This window comes from Bombus pyrosoma, linkage group LG11 (genome assembly GCF_014825855.1).
Source record: "Bombus pyrosoma isolate SC7728 linkage group LG11, ASM1482585v1, whole genome shotgun sequence".
Classification (NCBI taxonomy): domain Eukaryota; kingdom Metazoa; phylum Arthropoda; class Insecta; order Hymenoptera; family Apidae; genus Bombus; species Bombus pyrosoma.
In genome coordinates, this window is record NC_057780.1 from 14,785,782 (window position 1) to 14,799,771 (window position 13,990).

The following is a 13,990-nucleotide window of genomic DNA, read 5'->3' on the forward strand; positions in this document are numbered from 1 at the left end:
ATAAGACGTAGACGTAACCGATCGATTACACAGCGCGAATATAGTATTCGCGATGCTCCATTTTAAAAGAAGTCGGCTTTAGCCTCGGTTCGAATCTGCCTGCGATGATAAAGATGGCTAATAATACCCGAATCCGCTGACTCGATTCACTCGCAAATTACGAAGCCTCGAAACACGGTGGTGAACTCGGCTCACTGCCAACACCTTGTACCACCCACGGCTCCACTCTCTTGACCGTACGTCGCACATATTTTCTTTGTACTCCGCACTTTATCACGACACGGAGTCGATCAATTTGTTGGATCTTCAGATGTCTGCCATGGCACAACCTTTCTATCGAGGAAACGTTGTTTTGTCCCGGAGCATTATAATTATTCCAAGCCTGGAACAGCTACGACGACTAACCCTTTCATCAATGATTAAAATGACGAGGTGCTGCAATAACCGTGACGCAAAATTTCAGAAAACCTTGTCGTATATATATACAATGTACATACATATATACCTTGTGTGGAGTAAGTGGATTGTTAATTAAATAGAAAAGGACAGGCCTCGTAGATTCCATTAATCTTGATATATATATATATATTGTCAATATTCTGAATAATTACTCTTATACTCGTACATAAGTAACCGCCGCGCCGTTTGATTTTAATTTCCAACATGTGCATAAAAATATTTTTAGCACAATGTACTGTAATTTTTAGAAATGAATTCAGATCTGACTTTGGCCTTGGTTGGATAAGGTACCTTTGGATAAGGAATTCGTATTTCACGGTTAGGTCTCCTAAAACAAATCTCGATATTTTCTACCGTGATCGAATCTTGTTAGATAATGCAAGGCGACCGACGAACACGACAAATGTGTAACTCGATCTTTTATCGGATCTTACTAAGGAGAATAACGTCTGACGTCGTTGAGGAATCGCTAGGAATTCTCGAGATGTAAATTTCGTTTCAACGACTCTCGATCAAGGAGAAGATCGACGCGTAATTCCAATTTTCTGCATTATGTTTCATCCGCCATCGTCGAGGTGCTCAAGTTCCTCTGGTAGAAAAAGATGGGAAACTGGTGTGCAGAAAGAATCGCAAACAATCGGTGCTTGACGCTAATTTCCTTCCTCGCGTCAGCATCGCGTTTACATATTTGAATATCAGCTTGGGAAATTTTACGGTCGATTTGGTTCGCCCGATGGGAAAGACAAAATAGGCAGAAAGAAGTCAGAGAGCTGAAGGAACACTCGCTCAAGTATTTAACACGAAATTACGTACGTCATCTTGCTTAAGTGACCATAATATTTTCCGGCTATGATACTTAACGTGAATCCGATTGCCAGTGGTGGATCGACTCTCGTTCAATTTCCGTATGGAAATCGATTCTCCCATTACCACTGTCTATTGTAATTACGGACTAGTTACACAGCCGGACGGCACGGTACGGCGTGTAATCACTGGGGATTATGGCCGGGGAAACGATAATGGCCGGAATTGTTCATGCTACGCTAAATTATTAAGTTAATTCTTGGATCTAGCGCAGTCACTTACATTTATCTTTGCCTCTCAGAATATTTTCAAACTTCGCGTCTAACGTAGCAAGAGATAAAACAAGATTGAAAGGGAGAGAATTTTAGCCGTTCAGTACCTCTTCCATTAGTTAAAGGGTCTCGCCGGTAGTGCGGGGATGTGAAAGTTTCATGGAATTCAGGTGAGGTAATCATCCATCGAGTCCAGTGATCTTCGGGAAAGTTTAATTAGAATCCTGCTTAGCAGTGTAACTACCAAACCCGTAAAAATGGTAATGATGGGTTTCGAATTACTAAAATTTACAATTACTAAAGACTTGTATGTACAATTTGAAAATATTTATTTTTAAAAAGATATTTTCAAACCTTTCTTACAATTAGCCTTTTACATAAGGGCTTGCGGCTGCGTCTGTTTAAGCTTAATCTTCGCTATCAGTCTTCTAGTGAATCGTACGATCGGGAAAAGTCATTTCGTCGCGACATGGTACACATAGTACTTCTGTGGTTGCAATTTACATAGAATTTCGTGAGAATCGTTAGATGGTGATTTGTAACTGGCATTGATTGTTCTAGCCCTTCTGCTCTCCCTATATTTTACCGAATATTACGGGATAACAAAATTTCAAAGAATTTAAGCGATGTGCGTTTCGCAGTCCGCGTTGAAAATTCGTCGGGCCAGGTGATCGATTCCATTCGCGATGATGTGTCTTTTCGTTAGGTCGTATTTAATAATTTCATAAGCGTACGCATACATTTCCATATAAGTGTTAGGATGCCAGCTAATCCCTTAAAGAATACGATAATCGATCTAAATTATTAAGAAAATGATTAATTGGTTAGAATTTTGTATTTGTATAAATGAATTAACTTAATCCTTAAACTGTGGGTGTTCCATGCCCGGGCTATACATGTATATACATATATTTAGACCGGGTTGTATTTCTCGTAAGATAGTAGGTAAAAAATATTTTCCCCTGCCTAAAAAGAAGTTATTGGGTAGGGAAACCTATGTTTACAAGGGCAGATATCTGCGTCAGTTTATCATCGAACAGCGGTGAAGTGGAACCTACAGAGGATACAGAATATCCACGTATACATTTTGTGTAGGTAAATTACTGGTTTCTGTCCTGTTTTAGCTGCGGACAATAGTTTTGTTGATAAATTTAAATTGTGATTAAATTTACGTACAAATTATTACAATTATTATTTATGTTTTTGCATCAGTTTTTATAATAAAGTGTTTCTATTTGAAGACTAAATATTTTTCATTTAACCCAGATACCTTTAAAAATTAGGGGTATTCAGGCCGTAAAGTTAACTATTTAATTTTAATCAATAAGTGCAACATATTTTTCGTTTATCAAAGTATGATCCTTAAACTGTAATTTTCCGGTTTTTTTTTTTTTACTTTATAAACTTTTGTATTTCATTGTATTTCGCATGTTTTACTTTGTATTCTTTACGATATGACTTATTTAAATAAATTATTTGACAAATATTTTATAATAACCTTAATTTAGAACGTTTCAGGATGTCATATCAATATTTTTGAACTCTTTTAACAAGTATTAGCTACTGAAAGTTCCATCGAAAAGATCTACGTCTACAATTTGAGGATATCGTAAAAACGTTTAGAGTCTAAGGGTTAAATTATGATACCTTTAAACCATACATGCGATATACGAAAATTTCTACATCGCCTCAAGTTCCAAATCCCATTATAATTCTTAAAAGTTCTAATTTAAGGATTTATCAGATTTACTTTCCTTCTTTGCAAGTGTCCTAATATGATAGCATAGAAAGAAAATCCATGGTGCTAGCCACTATATGGATTAGCACGTCGAATGCGTTAATTTAGAAATATTCTCGCGATTTTATTGGACGTTCTGACGTTACTAAAGCGAGATGCCTGATTTTGTAGCCAAAGAAGACAAAAAGTTAGTCCATGATGATCTCTGGCTGGTTCTCATACAACCTAAAATCAAGGCTGCTTCTTGCCGGATCGATCAGTCGGAATGTATTATTAACTGCGTATTAATTATCCGTTCGTTGCCGGAGGAGCCGAAACACGCAGTTAATATTGCATAAAGAGAAATACGCTATTACTGCAATCGAACCTCTTAGCGCTAATTACGATCGACATTTTTCGCTCTCCAAGCAGAGCTGAACTCGTCCTTGTTCGCACCATCGACTAGTATCAACGCCAGGGAATAACAACGTTTCTCTCTTCTCTCTTTTTTTTATCCCTCTCTCTTGTGTTTTTTTTTTGTTTGCTTCTGCCTTTTAACTCTTTTCCGTCACAATCTTTCTTAACCTTTTTTTAACCGCGAACAATCGATACGTCACGCTACTCTTGTTTCACGTGTCTGAACCGATACGACCGTAATTTTAGACATTTTCCCTCTTTGTCCTAGACCATTTTAGCACCTGCTTCGACATCGCACCAATCTTTAATAGCTTTTCTTCCTTTTCTCGCTTTTTTCTCTCGACCTTTTTACTCTTTTCCCGTGGAAGGTTTTTACTCAATAGTTAAATCGCTTGTTTGTTCTTTTTCTATTCTTCTTTCTTTTTAATATCAAACAGGAGACTGAGTGAAAATATGGAAAAATACAAGAGCATTTTTTGTAAGAACAAGATGGATACGAGACATGATACGTAACAACCGTATTTGGGCTTTAAATATACCTTAGCCTAAATGATTTTTCTCATATTAACCCATCAAGATACACGCAGAGATATAACACGCGTTCAACAAATCAAAATTTTTGTTAGTATTTCCGATATCCACTGTGTAATTCTTATAGAGTGTTCCTTCTCAAACACTACATTAATAGTACGTTTCAATGGATTTGGTAATTCTAGTATTAATGAGTTAAAAAGAAGATACCTATAATGTATCATTTGTACCAGTTTCCCTTTGAATTTCACAGTTTTAATTATTCGCAAAGAAGTTATTTCTTTGAAGCAACATAGATATAAATTAGTCACGAGAAAAAGTAAAGAAGGTTTCCAAATAGTCACTGCCCAAATATCAATTCCAATTAAAGCAGTTTAAGTCGAATGATCGTAGGAGGTTTGGTGGCGGGCACAATGGCCGGCACTGACGTTTGTTCTTTCCAACTCCGAGTTAAGTTTCAAACTAATAGTGGAAATTTTCATTTCCGAGCGCTGTTCCAGAAAGTTTAAACTGCTTTCCTGAAAGCCAGCCCACACGACCCAGACTTTCATTGCGCCTATTGCAAAATATCTGAACTTTCCCTAATTATACAACACTACGTCGTTGTTCTTCGCGAAATTAGCGCAATTTTCACAAACAACTCGTCAATTCCAACTTATCTCGTCGTTTTCTCTTCCATTTCCTTTTTCTCTCCTTTTTTGCTTTTTCATGCAACAACATGAACGCTTTATTCGTGCTAATCGCGTGCAATTGCGAGTAGTACTCGCAGGATTAGTAAACGCAGGATTTATGAAAAGAAAAAATTGGGAAATTCATTTAAAATCAATTAACTACTTAAATTGTGTTTTCCATCTTTAAAACGAATGGTAGAAGAGCGAGACGTTAATGGGGCTTTAACGGTCAATAAATTTTACACCAGCTGTCGTAACATCCTCCTGTGAAAACGATATTCAACTTAATAACCCTGACCGATCGTAAATGGCATTCCATCCTCCCATTAAAACCTTCCTTGTCCCCTTTCAGAAGCCCCATCAACCAAATTGTCAAGTACCTCGTGTATAATCACTCGAAGTGATGTACATTGATACATATTGTTGCAAATTAAATTGTCGAGAAGCGAAACTAATTGATATAGTGACACCTAAAGTTTTACGACACCTAATTTTACAAAACTTCATGCGATCTATATAACATTTGACATTGGTGGTACAATCGTTTCATATATATTGTTTTACATTGCTTTATAAAAGTATGCAATATAATCTGGAAAAAGCTTCATACGTCGAGGTGCCAAATTGAATAAATTGCGTTAAAAGCTTTAGCTTTTTAGTATTACTAACATTATTTATAATATTTTTAATATTAAATTTTGTCCTTTTTGTATTTAAAAAAATACATACACATAGGCAAATATAGAGCTATGTTTATATTTAAAGAAATACGTAGAGTTTTTTCAGAAAACTTCTTAATTATACAAAGATCTTCTGATGTATTATGAATTACAATCGTAGTACGATCTATACATTTCAGACACGGGATGTGAACTAACCAGCGAGAGCATGCCTCTGCAGAGTGCACTGACGGCCGCGGTACAGACGTCTGTAGGCGTGACGGAGATCTCCCTAGCGTCGAACACGTCGGGCAAAACTAATAACGAGCGAGTAGCGCAGCTGTAGAGAAGCGGGCTGTAACTCAGATTTGAGGAAACGCGGCATTCTGGCGGCCGGCCAACCGATAAGACCTCCGAGTCCGCTGAAGGAGGACCACGACACGTGTGAATAGTGCGAATTCGTGCTAATAAAAAAAGTATGTATTTCGAATACGGTGGAAAAGTTGCACAGCAAAAAAGCAGTCGTGCAAATCGGACGAAAATAATGTGTGTATGTGTGTGTGTGTGTGCGCGTGTGATATGAGAGTGACGGGAAAAGTCACTAGAGCCGGCTTAACGAAGGCACTTCCGATTCTTCCTTCTGTGCGCACTGCTGGTTCCTACGATACGCCTTCGATCCTCCACGGCCATAAGCAAGCTCGACTTCCTTCCACGTAGATCCATCGTACGATTAAAAATCAGGGATCTTGGATCCCAAGAGTGGAGATAACGCGAAAAAGAAAGACATCAAAGAAAAACACCGTGACTACGTCGTATGTACATACGCTTAGATTACTCTGTTTATTACTCGTGCACGAAGTGTACGATATTACAAGATATGCTAACATCGCGATATATGGAGAACTGTTTATAAGCGTTATTACGAAAACCTGCGTTGCATATTATTCAATTACGACACAAATATCGGTACTGTCGCTGTCGTTTTCGTTCGTTCATTATATCGAGATCATTCGTATCGCGATCGCTGTTGTCGTTATTGTTACTGTTAAAACGGTTATCTTTGTGAATAATATATATGAACGATATACGTACACAGGCACGTACACGGATATTTATATTATATGCCAATATAGGTATAGTACACAGGCGATCTGGCTGGCATGAGTTTGAAAGTCTGAATATGATTAGTCTCAGCAACGAGATCGAACGAATCGGAAGTCAGCATCATTGACGACAGCTAGAGGAGAATTCGCAGAAAGAATATTCCAACAATTACCATCCACAGGCAAATGAATTTTACAATGTTTGCATCTGTTATTGGTTTAACGAGCTGACTAATTGGTACAATTAAAGCGGCGCGTTCGGCCGCGTACCGACGATTAAATTCGATTACGATTAATAATGATGCGATCGAATAGAGTTTTCTCTCTGGTATTTAGTCGAGTATTTAACCGAGACTACGCTAAATGCTAAATCGTTTGAGTACCTGCATGCGCACACTCGTGCGTATGGGTGACTCGTGCCAGGAATTACTCTGTCGGAAAGGGTTTGCTCACGCATATGTAATTAGCTTGTTCGAGTAATCGACGTTCATTGTCCACGTTCTTCCCACATAGATCGTTGACGAAGTAAAGAAGAAAATATTTACATTCCGCGAGATGTATATATATATATATATATATACTATTACATAAGGTACTCGCGTACATACAAGCACATACATATACAAATAAACACGCAAATACAACTCTATCGTTGCACGAGATATTATGTGCTTCTTTTCGGCACACGATTACGTAAATTGTTAATTTTACTCGTAACTAGCTGCAATTAATTCGGGAAGATCGTTCGTTATAATTGGAAACGAAACTAAATTTCCATTAAAAGAATATCTTTCATTTTCGAATCACTTCCCGCATTTTTTGTATGGATTTGAGTTCCTAAAGGACATGAAATTGTTTCGATTACGAGCTAGATCGTTCCATTAAGATTGTTATTATTTTTTAGCGAGTAATTGATATCTTTAACGAGTTGAACGTTTCAAATGTTTATTTCTGTTGTTTATTATAATCGTAAAGTGTTCGGATCGCAAATATGGAATTACCAGCAGTTAATAAAGAGGAGCGTAAAAGAAGTGCAATTCGATAGTCCGCCGTACGACACTTTAGAACAATAACTGGAGTACAGAGAGAACAAGGATGACAAAGAGAAAGAGGATATGAAAGAGAAGAAGGAAGGGACAGGAAAATGACGATGACAGGGAAAGATGAATGGCGGAAAATTTTGAAACTAGGCCGACTACGCGATGAGCGGATTCAATATACATTTCCTCCATGAATAGTAGACAATAAACAAATCGCTATAAGGCGAACTTCAACCTGGTTCGATCAATATCAGGATTTACACTCGACCTGTTCGATTAACAACACCACGATTTCGTTCTCTGAGGCGACTAGTGGCATTTAGTTTTTTGCTGGAGGCATGTAACGGAGGAAACAAGAAAGACGACTATTGAATCGTACGAGAAGTCTCGAAGATTATAATTCCAAAATTCATTTAACGATCTGCAAAGATCGAACTATTGATAAGAAAAATCGAGATATAGAGAAAGTTAGATTGTTGCACTTGTAATTATAATCTTCGACGATTATACGCACGAATGAAAGCACGATTGTTACGAACGAACAAAATTTTGTCGTTATTAAGAAGGAGAATGTAAGAAAAGATTAACGCGATGAAGAATTATAGTTCGAATGAATACGACGCATCATACAAAAAAGATAACTTTGTATCTTTTATTATAACACCGATCATTGAAATAGATTTTCCCTGTCAAAAGGAATTCTGGCATTTTATTATTCACTGTACTTGAACATATCTCCTCCCTCTCCTCAATTACTAATAAAACAAAAATTAATTAAGATTTAATTGCGAGTCCGTGTTAATGTAAGAAAATATTCATCATTTGATAGAAACCCAATTAAACGTATCATCAATCTCAATTTCAATCCCTGCGTTAAAATTGACAAACTCGTCTATTAAACTCATAATCAGCAACAAAATATATATTATGTATAATAATTTCAATACAATTTTAACCCTTGCACTCGAGGACTTTTTCGGTGGGGCGTAGCAGCTACTCCGGATGATTTAGCGTATACGTGACGCCTGTCTTACAGCTAGCGTAAAATGATTTTACATAGAAATTAACTTACAAAAAAAAATTATATTCTAATAATTTATCTATATTTACATGTTTGGAAATATGATTTTGTAATATTAATTTCTGTATTTTTTTAATGATAATTTATAAAGCATTCGCCAAGATGCATTCTTCAATATAATTGATCTCATTTTTCAACAGTTCAAAATCAACTTCATCTTCATTTCAGCTAATTTCACTTCTGAAAACCATTTTTTAAGGGTTTCTAAACTATAACACTTTTGCCATGATCGTCGAATCCAAACTAATTTTGCAGACGTTGTCAGAACCATAGTTTCGGAGGCATATGGGATTAAATATTTTATCTCCATTTTAAAGTCTAACGCTTTACACTTCCTAACAAAGAACATAAAGAGCTAAGGAACCAATTTACCAATCAATATTGCACCCTCATCAAATGTAGATGTCGAAATCTAACAAACAGGGACTGTCGCTTCTCGCTCGCCACTGGAGTTGCAGCATGGAACGCAGTGGTGAGTGAGAGTCAAAGGATTAATATAATTAAAAAAATCCCTACGCACGGACCCCATGAAAAGTGTTACGTTCGTTTCGGGACTTATAGAAATATAAGCTAATTTTGACAACTGATAAATTAGCAATGGAATGAGAATCAAATTGTCACCTCGTTTTACCTTCTGATTAATCGAGTATCTACAGCATTTGGTATCTTAATAACATTCGTGGTAGCGATGAACTTCGAATCTCAATTCCAAAGAGATTAAAAATTTTCTATATTGTAAAAATTCAAATCGGCGAATTTGTCGAAAAATTGTCTCTTCATGAATTTTTATGGAAACTTTAATAAATTTGTAGTAACAGTACGTGAATATTACTAAAGTGTATAGATTAGCAACTACAAGCAGTGCTCACTATCTTTTTATCAACCGGAATCACCGGATTATAATACCAAATTACCTGTTAATACAATCACCTCGACTTCACTTATAACACGAATATAAGTCCACGTTGTATATAAATTATTATACAAAAATTGTTTTATATTCAAACGCATCTTATTATCGGGTGACCCGCGTAAGAATATTCATGAGCCATATTCCATGCAAAGCCCAATTTTTTTAGACAACGAGAAGGCATCAAAAATATTTACCGAGATCATCGAAACAGAATATCTACGACACAATGTTCCGATATTTGATTCCGTACGAACGTGTCTTTGTTCGTGGTGCAATTGAAGTAATAATTATATTTCAAAATATAATCGTTGATTATCTCCTCATTTCAGTATGCAAATTCGATGTACATTATATTTAAATACCATTAAATTTGTGTAAAATAACTGATACAACTTCTTCGATGAGTTATGGTTTCAAACTTCATCGACGAAGAACAGAAACACGACAGGAGCCGAGACAAGTTTAAACTTTCAACAATTGTACAGTGGGGAAACGCAATACAACACAATCTTTAACGAAACGATTGTTTTCCATCGATAATACTCATACGTTGCATAACTTCTTCCGAACACGCGAACGATAACATATTTCGAAGACTACTACCGAAGACGAACGACAACATCGTGAAAGATCTACATGCCAGTACAGCTGTGTCATTATCAACGTCTCCACGCTTCTTCGGCAGCTAAAATATCTTTCGAAAGGAAATTTCGATTGCTCTCGAAACGGTGAAGATTGTTTACAATGGCCTTAACCTGGAGATTAACAGTCACGGCACTTCTGGTAAGAGGACATTATTCATTTAAAGCAATAGATGATAAACATAAGAAATCACTAATTATATTCCGTGGAGATCGTGGCGGATACCATCGTACAATCTCGGTTATTCTCGGAAATTTTCGTCTACGTGTTCACAATATAATCTGACGCTCACGTTTACTCGACGAAAAGGATAAGAGGTTATCGCGCTTAAAATGCTTACATTACTAGTCACTACGTGCATAATCATTACGATATATATACATATAATATACATACAATTGTTCACAAAAATATTTGAACATTTATCATAGAAAACTTTTATGTGTATATTATACGTATTATATAGAACATTTTAAAATTTGATTGGCACGATAAGACATGACTCGTGCTTATATTGGTATGTATTTGGAATCAACCTAAAAATGTATAAGTATAGAAGTTACAAGATATTTACTATAAACATACAGTACAACACAAAAGTATTGTTCTATAAGATATTCGTATAAAATTTCTTGGCATTGAATGTACTAACTTTTTTGTGACTGTTGAACTTTTGAGTACTTTCTCCAGATCTTGCTTAGAGGTAATATGATGCGTTTTAATGCTTTTTTTAAATCCAAAGTAAAGATATTCGATAAGACTGAGGTCTGGGGATTGTGAGGAAGTCGTTAATATATAGAGTGTATTAAAAATCATCCATTACTTAGCAATGTAAACCTTGTGTGTGGGATCATTATCCTGTTGAAAATAATATTTTTGTTCTAAATTTCATTTTTCCTCACTTTTACTTTAAAATATTTAAATGATCATATTTGTCCATGGCATTTTCAATAGAAACAAGCTCTCATACACCAGAAGAGCTCATACACCTCCATACCATTACCCCATCACCCCGGGATTAACGACTTGAACAATTTTTTTTCATCTACTTTAGTATTCGGTTCTGGCTAAACTGAAAACTCGTCCATCACATTGAAAAATATTAAATCTGCTTTTGTCTGAAAATTTTGTCCCAGAATGCTGTATTTTCGTATTCAGATTTCGTCTTGCAATTTTTTATTCATATCCACCAATTTTGAGTGTTCTTCGAACTGTTATGGGGTGTATTTCTGTGTTAGATTCATTTTTTACTATTCCAACTATTTCCAAGCTATTTACGTAGAATTAAATTTCTTTTTTGTTATATTGCCTATGTTTCTGTTTTCTTAATCTGTAAGCTCCCAAGAACGGTCGCTTGGTGTGGCATTTGTTAGGCCTTTTTTTGCCAAGATATTGTTTAAATTACATTTCTTACGGTAAAACGTCTTCTATTAATAATTTTTCCTATTTCGAAATAAGATTTTCCTTGCTTATATAAATGTTATACAATCTCTCCTTCAGCAATTATTGTTTCTTTTGTTTTAATTCCCATTATTTACGCTTTTTCTTGCTCTGCAAAACATTCTTAGTAGCTTTAAAAATTAACGATCAGTTTGAATGGGGAAATTTCCCACGACATAACAAGTGTCCAAACATTAAAAATGGTTAGGTAGAATACAGATAGTAACAAATTTTTCAGGTGTACCAATACTTTTGTTCCGCTAAAAACGTTTTGTGTATTTTACCTTTATGTGTATTTTATTTTGTTTCTTTTAATCTAATATTAAAATTATTTTTTAAATTTATGATTCTAGATATACTTAAACTTTATGGATGGCAGTTATATTTTATAGATTTACTTTACAGATTTACAAAAAATTTTGTACGAAACTCTAGGCTATGTCAATATTTTTGTTTGGCACTGTATATTTCATTAAAAATTAGTATACTGCGTGAATAGTGAATAATCATATTAAATGTAGCGGCATATGAATTAGAGGACAATTCAAATCATGTTGTTGTTTTGTCTGGGAGTATTAAGATCGTTAGGATACACGTAATGTAAGAATAAATAAACTCCGGACAAAACAATGTTGCCGCTACGTGCAACCGTCGAACAAAGACGAATTTGAATTTTCCGACTCTCCCCCGACCAGTATAAATAAACCGACGCGATCGCCAGCGAGTAAGTTATCTATCGAGTTATCGACGAGTTATCTAGAGTTATCGAGCAGTACAATTTACGAGTATCTGTCGAGCATTTATCGAGTATTTATCAGCGATCTTATTTTACAACTTATACACTGTACGAGTGTCTCAACGACATTATTTATATTTATTTATTTATTTAATTTAAATATATTTGACGGGTTGCAACAGCAAGTTCTCGTTATTCTAACTACCAATCCTCTATAAGTCCTCTACATTGGTGACCCCGACGTGATCTGAACATGCAACCTTCTGATATAAATATCCTAAATATCCTAAATATCCTAAATATCCTAATTATATATAAATATATATGTCGGGTTAAGGTTGGAATTTTGGGCGTTCGACGAATCTTCACTCGAATTGATACAGATGCGATGATTACAAGAGGTTACAAGTAATAGCGGTAATCGGACAAACGAGATGTCGATGACAATGAATTTAGGTTCGGTAACGAATCCACGGTAAGACGAATCCGATGACATACACAATCCGGGCGTGACACAACGTACAAGTCGTACTTCTCTCAATAACTCTCTCAATCTCTACTCAGTAACTAACGCAATAACTAACTCGCAGTCCAAATGGAACTGCCTTTGTATAGTCCTCTCCTCACCTCTTGGGTCAATCTTTGTTTTTAAGGAGAGCTGCATAATTATTCCATACCTCTGTTAGTACACGTCTCTCCCGTGACCATTATTTTTTATTTTTAAATAAATCATTTTACAATTTGTCCATTAGGACATTTGGTAAAATATTATAGTTTGGGTTTTGATGAAATATAGCATGTGGATGGTTACCTCCAGCGGGACTCCATCTTCCATTGTGAGGTCTGCAGGATGCTTCTTCTTCAGTCTTCTTTCTATTATTGTTTTATTCGTTTCAGCAACCAGCTGATTTGGGTGTGTTGCAAGTCTTTCTTTATACTTTTTTGCATATCTGGCGATTTCCTCTTTAACTGTTGGAATCTTTAAGTCTTTTCGTATATCTTCATTTCTGACGTACTATGGAGCGTTAACTATTGTCCTTAAGATTTTTTCTTGCTCTGTTTCTATTTTATTTATGTGACTCATTGCTGCTATCCCCCATAGTGGGACTCCGTATGTCCAGATTGGTTTGATTATTGTTTTGTATATATTTAGTTTGTTCATTATGCTTAATTTAGATTTTCTATTGATTAACCAGTACATCTGCTTCATTTTTTCACGTATTCTGTTTGTTATTGATTTTATGTGATACTTCCATGTAAGGCGTGTGTCTGAATGTATTCCTAGATATTTGACATACTTTGTTTATGCTATGTGGGCGCCATTTAGTTGGATGTCTGGTGTTTTTCCTTTTCTAAGCGTAAATGTTATGTGATTGCACTTACTGGTGTTCGCTTTTATTTGTTTGCTTTGCAGCCACTTTTCAATTTTTGTAATGTGTTCTTGTAATAGTGCGGCAGCCGTTTCTGGATTTGCGTGTCTAGTTAGTAAGACCGTATCGTCCGCG

General features: G+C 35.7%; 2 protein-coding genes across 9 annotated transcripts in view; both read left to right on the plus strand.

Moving 5' to 3' along the window:
* LOC122573097 (metabotropic glutamate receptor) overlaps positions 1 to 8,372 on the plus strand; it is a 36,198-nt gene extending 27,826 nt beyond the window's left edge. For all 8 annotated transcript variants that reach the window (XM_043739041.1, XM_043739039.1, XM_043739040.1 and 5 more), the window contains one exon: positions 5,731 to 8,372. In XM_043739041.1, coding sequence (XP_043594976.1) covers positions 5,731 to 5,876 — 146 coding nt within the window. In that variant the 3' untranslated portion in view covers positions 5,877 to 8,372. The remainder of the gene's footprint in view (positions 1 to 5,730) is intronic.
* A 1,720-nt stretch (positions 8,373 to 10,092) lies between these two features.
* LOC122572816 (lipoamide acyltransferase component of branched-chain alpha-keto acid dehydrogenase complex, mitochondrial) overlaps positions 10,093 to 13,990 on the plus strand; it is a 13,352-nt gene continuing 9,454 nt past the window's right edge. The window contains exon 1 of the mRNA XM_043738307.1: positions 10,093 to 10,450. Within this exon, the coding sequence (XP_043594242.1) occupies positions 10,412 to 10,450 (39 nt within the window). The 5' untranslated portion in view covers positions 10,093 to 10,411. The remainder of the gene's footprint in view (positions 10,451 to 13,990) is intronic.